General features: G+C 43.8%; 1 protein-coding gene across 2 annotated transcripts in view; it reads right to left on the reverse strand.

Moving 5' to 3' along the window:
• MYT1 (myelin transcription factor 1) overlaps positions 1-12023 on the reverse strand; it is a 100929-nt gene that overhangs the window by 35227 nt on the left and 53679 nt on the right. For both annotated transcript variants that reach the window (XM_084848420.1, XM_084848421.1), the window contains exons 15-16: positions 7492-7554; positions 526-609 (exon numbers count right to left, since the gene is read on the reverse strand). In XM_084848420.1, coding sequence (XP_084704546.1) covers positions 526-609; positions 7492-7554 — 147 coding nt within the window. The remainder of the gene's footprint in view (positions 1-525; positions 610-7491; positions 7555-12023) is intronic.

Below are 12023 nucleotides of genomic sequence, written 5' to 3' on the forward strand. Positions count from 1 at the left end.
AATGTAAGCTGGTATCATGTAAGTTGTCCAATCACTGTCACCAATCAGATCTGTGTGAGCTAAGATAATCAGGTCCAAACTCTCAAGCCAGCAATAGATGGACTTTCCTGGCATAGAAGTGCAGTAAGGAAGTACTGACCAATTTCACACAAAAGAGCCAGTAATCTTCAGTGCAACAGGTAATTCGGAATTCCTCTGGTCATAGGTAAGTGCATGCTCAGAGCAGGTGGAATAATGTCACCTTTATTGGAGAATAATAAATGAGGAATTCATTCCACTTACTGTGGCCCAACCAACTATATAGTTTTGGTGGGAATTCATTTTATGAACATGCAATCCTGACTTGGCTTTTGTCCTATACTGACACACCCCTGAATATGGGTAATGCCAGGCCCGTATATCTAAAAAGACAAGGATGTACTTATATAAGACTGGTGGAGCTGTTTCTTCACATCTGCATTTTGTGTAGGACATGTACAATAAGCTGGCTTAGAAGACCTGCTCAGAAGTTTTCTCCTCACTTACTTCATCAGCTCCGGGTCCTCTTTGTCATCCTTTGTGGGGGTGATCTTGATTCCACTTTTCTTGGCACGAGGGCAGCCTGATAGACTACATTTTCAAAAAGAAGAAGAAAGGACATCATACTTGTAGCCTGGCAGCATCTACCTTGCTCCCAGACCTTAGCCACCTTATTTTCTTTAAGAACAGAAGAGGAGTCATGCTAAGTCAGACCAAAGGCTTATCTAGTCCACCATTCCATTCCCACAGTGGTCAACCAGCTGCCTACGGGAAGCCAGAAGTAGGAGATAAATGCAATAGCATTCTCCTGCTCATCTTCCCCAGCAGAGGTGTACTGCCTCTGGTACTGGAGGTAAACTATAGCCATCACGACTTAGTAGTCGTTGATTGCCTTATCCTCCATGAATTTGTCTAATCCCCCCTTTAAAGCCATTCAAGTTGGTGTCCATCCTATATCCTGTAGGATGCCATAGTTTAGCTATGCAGTATATGAAGAAGTCCTTCCTTTTATCTGTCCTGAATCTCCCACCATTCAGCTTCATGGGATGACCCCGGGTTCTAGTATTATGAGAGCGGGAGAAATAACATATCCCTTTCTACTTTCTCCACACCATATATACTTTTGTACACCTCTATCATATCTCCCCATACTTGCCTTTGATTCTGATTAATTGCTTGCCCCGTCTCAAGGACTCGGGGTAGAAAAGCCGATCTAAATTAGATAAAGCATGCGGGATAAGATAAAGCTGGGGAATGAAGGAGGGTAGCAGAGGAAAACAATACACTTCTATCAAACTAACTCATCAGTTAATTCAACTCTCATTTTCTTGGCTTCATCTAAGGAATTTTCCACTCTTTTTCAACACAGCCAAGTGTGAATGTCAAACATCAGCATTGATAGGCTACAGCTGGATGCACCAAAGTCTCAGGCTGACAGTATTTAAAAGCTAATAATCGTCCTTTCTAAGCCCTCCTTCTTCCTCCTTCTCTCCATTATGTATCTGAGAAATACATTGTTTGGTATAATCTCTGACTCTTTCACTCTCCTATATTAAAATGATTATTGGATCCTGTTGTGCCTTTCTTTTCAGTATTGCCAGCATCTACCATTTCCTCTGCACCCTATGTCTGGACCTTACTATTCATTTAGAATAGTGGGACTTTGCTAGACTTCCATCCCACTTAAATGTCCTCCCTCCCTCCAGTATGTTATGTATTCAGGCATATTGAATTGACAATGCTCTGTACTCTTAAGAATTGCACAACCTATAGATTCCCTGTCCCTCTCTTCCCTTGGACGAGCTGAAAACTTGTGAGAGGTCTGTGTTAAGAGCTTTGTCAGGAAACCTGTTACATTACCAAGACCTCGGTGGAGCCTGAATGTCTAACCAAGATTCAACAGACAACACACAATCAATTCAGAACTCCAATGCAATGTTGTGATCATATCACACCCTTTTCATTTTAAACCCCACACTGCTTCTCATTGGCATGCTATGCACACCCTTCCAGTTCTCCTTTTCAAAGTTTGCATCCTCTCTACTCCTGACATCTCTTAGAATGTTCCTTCTTCTTTGTTGCAGCAATTCACACCGCCCCTGCTATATTCTTCTCCCATTGCCCTCTCTGCGACTTCTGTGATGTTTCTCCTCATTGAAGGGACCACCTGCTCTCTGTTCATCAGTCTGCTTTCTCCTTTTTCAAATCTCTTCTCAAGAACCCACACTTCAGCAAAACAGCTCCTGAATAACCTTGTCTGCTCATCTACTGTTTGATACATCCTAACCATAGCCCTGTACAAATGTTCATGTAGATATGAGGGGAGAATTAGGATTGCATCCACTACCCCTCCCCCAGTCACTACACATTCAAGATTCTGTTAGCACAGTGGTCTACACATACCCAACCAAATGTGCATATCCTACAAAATCCCAAATCATCCTACATCCCACATCATCTTACTTATGATTCATACCCTGCAAAAACGGAGGACACAGATTAGGGATGTTCATCTGCATGTTTGTCTGAAGTCCCCAGTGCAAATGAGACATTGAACCTGTGGATATTATCCCCCACCGCATATTCATTTCTGCATGTGCCATGTAATTTTAGGTATGTCTATTCAGAAGTAAGTTCCACCTAGATCAATGGGACATTTTCTCAGGTAAGTATGTATAGCCTTTGAGCTTTTCTATACGAAGCTGTTAATCCTCTGTATCTACTTTCAGTTTCATTGCAGAATTGAGATCTGAGTGCTACACGAAGAGTGTTTTCTTTCCTGCTACATAACCTCTAGGTGGCACTGTGGTATAGAGGAATAGGGCAATGACACAAGTGGAAATAGCATTTTCTTTTGCTTTCTTTTAATAATGTTGTATTTTTCCTGCTCTAAAAAAACTCACTGAAAATGCTATTTAAAAACAGAAGCGAAACTGGAGGGTTACAATGCCATCTAAAGAACCCATAAACAACCTTGAGTAGGGAATTACGAGCACTCAATAAATTCCTCGTGTACAGAAGCTCTGAATTAATATCTGCACAGGGTTCCTGTTCACACTAGTTACATATCGGTCATAAGAATGTAAGAGGAGCCATGCTGGATCAGACCAAAGGCCTATCTAGTCCAGCATTCTGTTCTCACAGTGGCCAACCAGATGCTCATGGGAACCCCACAAACAGGACACGAGTTCAACAGCACCCTCCTTGGAGGGCTAGATGTTTATGCTTCCTTACATGGCCTTACATCTTGCTCCTTTCTTCTTTTGCCCAGCTGCCTTGAATTGGGATTTGCTATATAAGAATACTTAGCACCTTTTGTTGAGTATTCAGAGTGTTTCATGTAATGCTATCTCAGTAATTGTTACAACAACCCTCTAAGATGGGCCAGTATTATTACCCCAGCGTTGCCAGAGCTGAGTCTGAGAGAAAGTGTTTTGTTTCAGGCTGCCTAGGAAGTCCATGGCTGAGTTGAGAATCGAACTTTAACACCCTTCATCACTGTACAACTTCAGCTTTCCGTAAAAACTCCCTCCCCTCAACTGAACATCCCAGCAAAAAGGAACAATTTCCCCCTTTGATTCGCCTGCCTGTGCTTTGATCTTGAACATTCTGTTTCCACACCTCACAAGGGGAAAAAATGTTGGTGAAAATTAAGAAGAAAAAGAAAAAAGAAACCATTTGCTTTGAGGGGGAGATAGTTTGCAATTAATAGTGTCTAGATAAGAAGATATTTGCTAGCAGACGGCAGCTGTTAATGGAACTGTTCGAATGAGAGCCTGTGAGGTCCGCATTAATGTTTGAAAAAGATAATAGAAGTCATAAATAGGCGGTGTTATTAACAGGAATTTTGAGTCAGCTAAAATCTGACCCTTTTGTCTTTTATTCTGCTGAAGAGAGAGCTTCTAATCTGATTCTGGGAATTTAAAAAAAAATCAGATTAAAGAGATGAAAGTAGAGCTCACTTGTTGCCAACTTTCATGAGCACATCGCAATTCGTCCATTGTGCCATGAGCAAGTAGAAATATCTGTAGAACTGGAATGAAATTACTTCTAGAAATGTATATGTATGTATGTATTTTAGTATATAGTCTGGCCTATCCCAAGGGCCCAAATAACATTTCATTAGAAAAATAAGAACAACTTGGCTGGGGATAGTCATCTTTCCTGAAATATTTCTGGAAACGCTGTTCTCTTCATTGCATTCCCCCACCCCCACCCCCACCCCTTTCAATCCATCCCCATCCCTTTCAATCCATATCACGTGAAGCTTCACATCTTCACATCTTCGAATCTTCAAAGATCATGCCTGAATTAGAAAAAAAAAGATCGCAGAGAAGCCAGGATTCTTCTAAGATAACGCCTTAATTTTTTTAAAAAACAGCCGAAGTGGCAGATAGAAGGAGGTAAAACTTAGTCTCATTTGAAGGGATAGAACAACCCCCTGCTCAATGCAGGAAGCCTGATTCCCAGGCGGTGGCCCATCCAACTACTGACCGGGACCAACCCTGCTTAGCTTCCAAGATCAGACAAGCGCGCACATCCAGCCCTTTGCTTGTTGCTGAGGAAACACTGAGTTCTGAGGAAGCTATGTGATCAGTAGCCGGAAGACGACATGCGGCCGTCGAGAGCTGTGATTGGACAGGAGGGAAATACAAACACCGCCGTATATGGACAGGCAGGGGAGGGGACTACAACCAGATACGGTAGCAAAGGCGGAAAATCAGAGCACATTAAGGGGAAATACCGGGATATCAGGGTATTGAAAGCAGTAGCACAGAAGCGGGAAATTCCAGTTCCAATTCGAGGTGGGTACTATGTAGTGTGAACGACGGGCGGTGAAACCTCATTGGAAGCGAAAAAACCCATAAGTGTAGATCGGCCCCATGTCTGCATGATGAGTGTTATATGGCGCTGGGGAATGCTGAGAGTTGTAGGACTTTTTTCTGTCTAAACATGTGCCCTTATCTGTCTGTCTGTCTGTCTGTCTGTCTGTCTCTGTTTTCTACCCCATAAATCCTCTAGACATCAATGACAGGTTTGGTGCATGAGTATTTCCTAAGTTGTTCTAAGGTGATCTTTTTAGGCCTTGCCCTCCTGTTCTCAGAGCTCTTCTCAACTCTCAGCCCTCACATTCATCAACCCTTTCTCAAGCTGCCCTTCAAAACCCTATGCACACTTTCTCTCACATGCCCTCTTCACTGCCTTCAGTGTCCTTCCCCCACTCCCAGGAGGGTGTTTCCCTTCCCTCACCTGCCCTCCGTCTTGGAGATGTAATGCTGCAGTGAATAAGGGGACAGAGTTGCTCACCAGCTAGAAACCTTGGCAGTGAAGTTTGTTGTCATCAGCACAGGGGATGAATCAGAGTTAAGTGTGTAAGCTGGCTGAAATAAAAGATAAATCTCACATCTGAATTCTTCATGTCCTGCAGCCCTTTAAAAATTAGTTTATTTGTGAGGAACAGCTGATATGCTTGGATTTGAGAAGGAGAGATTGCCAGGGAACATGGTAGCCATGTTACTCCAAGGCACTTCCCTGAGGTGAAATGGTTTATGGTGTTGTAGCCATTTAGATATCTATGGAGGGCTGCTCAAGAGGAGAATAGTTAGTTAGCAGTAAGCAGCTAAAAATATGACCTGTGATCCTGCTGAGAGATCAGAGCAGACTGTGGGGCACTCCTTGAAAATGAAAAAATTGACAGACCTGAGGTAAATTCAAGTGTGGCAGTATCACGAAGCTTGGCCAGTCAAGACTGAGTATGGAAAGGGTTCACTGCTGGAGGGCACAATCCTATGGGGATAGTCGGCTGCCTCCGAACTTGGAGGTGGAGCGCGGAGGGGATCTTCTCCTCCATGCTCCAGCCGCCCTGCATTTGCGGCTAGATGGCTGATTTCAGCTGTCTAGCCGGGGGTGGATGGGAAGGCTGGATGGTGCGTAGGAAGCGTCGTAACGGTGCTTCCGCCTCCCCGCCCAGGAATGCTCCCTTTCCCCCCGCTCTGCGCTGCTCTTACGAGCACAGAGCTGGGGACGAACCACACCACCTACGAGGCGGCAAGGGAAGGGGCAGAGAGGCGGTTTTCTGGGAACCAACCTTGGAGTGCTGGCTCCAAGCTCGGTTCCCAGAAAATGAAAAATCCTATGGCTGTCCAGCTGCTGTCTAGTGGCCATAGGACTATGCCCTTAAGAAATATTTGACTGCTCTCAGCCTGGGAGGGGAGGAAGAAACTTGTGGAGGAGGGAGAGAAGGTATCATGGCATTTATATAGGTTGTAGCTGCATGTATTGTTTTTCTCCCTACCCCTTTCCCAATTCTTCTTTCCTCTTGGCCTCACTGTTGCCCAATTATTCTAAGAGCCTCAAAATATTGAGCTTTTGCTCATGATTTTCATATACCCCTTTGCCTCACTGTTGCCTAGTTATCCATTTCGAACCCTTATCTTCAGGGCCAAAACAAACATTACTTTAAAACTCTATATAGCAGGTATGCTTTTTGTTCATTTTTACTCTAGAGTAGGCACAGGGCCTCCAGTCCAGATCTTAAAATCCCCCTTACACCCAAGCTAGAGTCTGAATCCAAATTGGGGGCCCTAAAGAAAAGTCTAGTTACTCTAGAGTAAAATTCTCAGTTTTTGCTCACAACTCTCATACTAGGGAGGAAAAACCCAACCAAACCTGCCTTCTGCACCCTGCTTTCACTTACAGCAGCACTGTAAGCTATTGTATCTCAGGAAAGCTTCAAAGGAACATGGCTGCCATGGTTCCCTGCAGTTTTCCATTCTTATTTAAGACAGCAGGAAACCCAGGCATATGAGCAATCTCTCACAAATAAACCAGTTTTTAAAGCTCTGCATGTGTGTGTGTGTGTGTGGGGGGGGGGAGGGTTCTCCCCTCTCTCAACCCCTTCCCCTAAATACCCTTGGGAATTCTCTTTACTTTGTACAATAAACTAGCCTTGGTTGGGGCAACAACTGCACTAATAAGAGGAAAAACCACCCCCGCTCCACCCACCCAGCATGTTCTCCTGTTCTTGCTGTTACTTGAGATTTGCTGGCCATGACAGTTGCCTTCCTGATAAATAACTGAAGCCAAAGTTTGAGCAGTACAGGACATCTCTGAATCCTTGTACATTTGCACACAAGAATGCAAAAGATCTCATATCTTTCAAACACTGTCACACATAAGTTTCCAACTTGTGCCAGGATATTGGGAAATCACCGTGGGTAGAGATATTTCCCCTCAATGCTAATTTCTGCCTCTCATTTCACCTCTCCCCTCAGAATGGCCCACTCTTATCCCTCAGGTCCCAGTTTTGTACTCACTTCCCTCTCCTCTCAGTCACTATCCTCCCACCTTCCCCACAAAGCCTTCTCTTTATTCACATTTGCCCCTCCTCAGTTTCTCCCCTTCTCCCAGAGGGCTTCCATCTTTCTAACTCCTCAGTTTCCTCTCACTTCTCCACACACATATCCAGCTTACCTCCTATGTGATGCATAATTTCCAGTTATGTGGCCAGAGCCATCACAGCCGGGAGTTGGGCACCTGAGTAATGAGAAGAGAAAAAGGAGCAGCTGAGGACTGAGGCTGGAAACTGATTTTAACACTGAGGTAAATCTTCTTCAAGGAAGATCCAACTGACATCAACATGGCAATACCCGTGCGCTTGCCTTCAGATTCTACAGCAAAGTAAGGATAAATCAATCTATGATCCCACAATTAATTGTTGCACTATAGATGTACCGAGACTATTTTTCCTCTTGAAATAGTTTCATAGTAATTTGTCATTGAAGATGTTTCAGACCTCATATGGATAACCAGGCAAACATTGCATATATCTAGCAGATCAACCAGTACCACAGAGAAGAAAAAAACAAAACTCCAAATCAGAAGTGGATACACATTCCTATTCACTTCACCACTGTTATGCTATAAAATGGAGATGGGAAACATGATGAAAATGAGGACTAAAAATAGTACTGGAATGAAAAATTCGACACTTTCCCCCATTTATCATTACTGCATTCAAATGTGAAGGTAAGTAAACAGCCTATATTCAGTTGTACAAAATAGCTACACTCTCCTCAAAGAGCTTTTCTACATGAGGCATTTATTGTGAACTCGTCATTCCCTACTCATGGTTATTTATGGGTTCTTTAGACAATGCTGTGGCCCTCCATTTTTGCTTTTGTGTCTAAAGAGCACTTTCAGCAATATTTTTAGAGCAGAAAAATGCGGTATTTATTTGTAAAAGTGAGAGATAATGCTTTTTTCCCTTGTGTATTTGTGCTATTCCACTAAACCACAGTGCCACCTAGAAGTTATGTAGTGGAAAAGCAGGAAAGGAAATGCTCTGTGTAGTGCTCAGATCTCAATTCTGTGATGGAACCGAAAGTAGGTACAGCGGATTAACACCCTCGTGTAGAAAAGCTCAAAGAAAACCACCAACGGAACTTGAAATTAGTGATGGAGCACTTCCCTCCTCTGCTCTCCTCTTTAGAAGTGTAGTGCTCTGCACTGCAGAGTCAAGTTCTGAGAAGCAAAATTTGTGATCAGTTTTATTTCTAAATTCCTTTGTTTGAGATGAGCATGATTGCATTTTCCCATTTTTCCTTTCCTTCTCCACTGTAATTTATATAAAAATGTTAATATTGTCAATAATACTTCTTGGGATTTGCTACTGTCTCTGCACCATTAATAGTGCACCTCAAAAGGAGACTGTGGGGTTTTGTTGTTGTCGACCTTCTCCCTTGAATATTGTTGTTAGCTACAGTATAACCTTTTCCTTTGATACTAATGCTTGATATAGAAGTACTGGTGCTTTGTCACTTGTGATTTATAGCTAGAGGTGAAAGATCAAGCCACTATAAATACAATGGCTCTGCTTTGCATGATCAACTACCCTTGAACATCACAACCTCTGAACCTGCTTCAGTCTCTGATTTGATTACCCTAGGCCTGCCAAACTCACACCTCTCAGGCTGATCATGATACATCAACACCAACCCTGTGTTTCAGCCAAGCGTTTCATAAATCTTATGCTTCTGCAGCCTGGGTGAAGTGTATTATATAGTTGATGCACTAGGAGCAGCCTGGGGAACCACATGTTTGACAGGCTACATTTAGGAATATAGGAGGCTGCCTAACAGTAGGTCAGATTTCTTTTCCGTCTCGCCAAGTATTATCTATGACTGGCAGCTGCTCTCTAGAGTCTCTGCCAAATGTCTTTCCCCATCGCCTGCTACCGGATTCTTTTTGTAACTGAAGATGATAGGGACCAAACCTGTGACCTTTTGCATGTAAAGCATGTGCTCTATCACTGAGCTATGGTTCCTCCTTAAAAAATTAAAATAATGGTAGGTAGTGAGTTATGTTCACTGATCTATAGAAGCAAACTGATCTCTGGGACAAAACAGGTGAGGCGCAGGAGAGCTGTGATTAGATTTTCTGAAGTTTCTGTTTTCACATAGTCCCCTGAATTTGATTGGGGTAGTGGTGCTGTGGGAGGGAGGCTAAACTCCCCCCCACCCAGTGCCATTGCATTGATATAAATCTTGCCCCCTGCTCCCAAGCTGCCATTTGCCCCTGCATTCCCCAGTGGGGCAAACAGAAACAGTGGCGGGGAATATTCAGTCAGGGAAAGGGGTAAAAGGTCAAACCTCCTCCCCCAGGGCCACTTCCCCAATCTAGCAATGGGGAGAGGGTTGCAGTGCTTTTAATTAAAACTAGAAGCACTGAGAGATCTGCCGCATTTCCTCTGTTTTGGTCTCCTGGGCCCCATCTACATGAGCCTTTTACTCCCGGGCGGCTGCAAGTCGAGGTCCCTCAGATAGATGACGCAGTCACCACTTTGCAGCCATGCGTGGTTTCCCCCCCAAAACTGAGGATTTCCAAGGTGGCATTTTGTTGCAATTTTTTGGGTTTGCTGCGGGTTTCCCCATGGTTGCGGGCCCTCTGTCCCTTCCCCGAACCAACTTCGCATTTTGTGGTGGGCATGTTGTAGGCGTGCGCAGTGCTTGCGTTGCTCTGTGACACCCCTTTATTCCCCCCGTCCCTTCGCAGCTGCGCAGTTACAGAGGCACAGAGGGCGTTTTCAGTTATTTAATCACACTTTTGCAGCTTCGTATCTTCACAACGGTTGCTTTTGGACTCAGCGCCCAAAGGCCGGGGGTGAGTGGGTCTTGAGGGAGGACCATCTTCACTCTGGCACCATTTTCAGAGTGATGGGTAGGCACGTATTGCTCATGCTTGTGAGCGCGAACCATCGTGAGAGTCTTGGGCTGGGGAACTGACAAACAGATGGTGTGGAAATGAAGGAGCACAGAACAACCAATTTTTAACTAACAAGGGAGGGAAAGATACAACAGAACCCCTAAAATACAAAACAGCCAATGAAGTGTTGCACCCCCACATTCACGGGACTGCACAGCTGTGCATTTAAGTATAATGGCATAAAAAGAGGGCACAGCGATTCTATTAGGGAAGCGTGCAGTAAATTGCAAGTGTATCGCAGAGGATGCTAGTTCGAAGCTGCATTGCTGTGCAATTGCGACGGAATGGGGGGTGAAAGCAGTGCCATGTAGATGGGGCCCTGTCTGGCTTCCTCTATCCTAGAGTGCTGCTAAATGTTATGAGTCCAATTTTCTGTTCTGAGTTTTGAGGGAAACAGTAAAAAAAAGGGTTTTGATTGACTACCTATGTCCCAGATTTTAGCTTTCTATTTGTTGCAGAAGTATTGATATCCGCATCAGTAAGTGAGGCCCACGTGTATTCTTATATATATATACTCAAGGGATCAAGGGTTCCCAGACCTTTCCTTTTCCTTTCTTTTATCCAAGAGCATCGTGTCTAACTCCTAGTGGTGTTGCCAGATTCCTTAGATTTTACGAACCCTTCTGTGGGTAAGTGAAAGACACATGGCAGCATCCTCAGAATCAGATAATGGCTCTAAGAACATATATCTAGACAGAAAATGCATTGGAACAAACTCAGCATTGAATCAAAGGCAAAATGCTAAACCTTTTCCATCTTCCAAGGGGGGGGGGAGAAATTGAATTTAATTCAGTTCACAGTTTCAGGTCTGCTCTTATTTTATCCAAACGCCTTCCCCCATTTCAGCTTTGTAATGAGAAACAGTTGAATCAGGACACTATTTTCACTCTCCTGGTTATAAGAATACATTGGCAGGAAAAACGGTGCATAGAATTTTTTTGCTGGGGTAGGTTCCTTTTAAATATTACAAGTGGAAAGGGTGCAGGCTACACCGTGCTGATAATTTGGGGACTTGTTCTCTAGAACTGTAGTAAAACATTTTCTACTTTAAGACTGATGGAAACTCTCATCCAGAATCTTGAAGACAGGGTGTGATCAAGGCTGATGGGAGACTTGAGGATAGTAATAATTTGGGCACTCAAATTGGGCACACTCCACTTACACATGAACCAGGCTCTGCCTCCTTTTGCACAGCACTGCAGTGCTTGAACAGCAGCTATGGAGGCTTCTCCAGCAGTTATTCACAGCTCCACTAGAGTAATTAGCACCTCATTAAGACACTTGGCAGTTCCTGGGGCTTGATTTGAGTTAGGGCCAGTTTATCCCATGCATGTGTGAAGAACACTGAATTCAAGTACATCACTTGATTTCTCACAACTTGTGATAAGTTAACCTTTGATGACTCTGAGCTGAATGAGTGAAGTGACACCACTGGAAAGGACTGTGTTTGTGGTGGATATGAAAGCTCTGTCTGTGTGTTTGATCTGATGGCACATTCAGACATGTAAGTCACCACTTGATGTTGCAATGATGAGCTTTGGGTGGGGACAGGGGGAAGTATGTCACAGTCAGAGCCTTTATGAATGAACTCTAATGTGCATAGAATTGTGATCCACTTCATTTTTCCCTCAGTGCTATTAAATATCCTGTCAGACATTTGGGGGGCAAAAAAGAAACCTGCCAGGCTGGAAAGAACTTACCTTTCTGGGGAAATGAGATGTATACAATATGTGAGATTCTGC

Source organism: Heloderma suspectum, chromosome 4, assembly GCF_057233095.1.
Source record: "Heloderma suspectum isolate Gila_16-S chromosome 4, 16-S_ref, whole genome shotgun sequence".
Lineage (NCBI taxonomy): Eukaryota > Metazoa > Chordata > Lepidosauria > Squamata > Helodermatidae > Heloderma > Heloderma suspectum.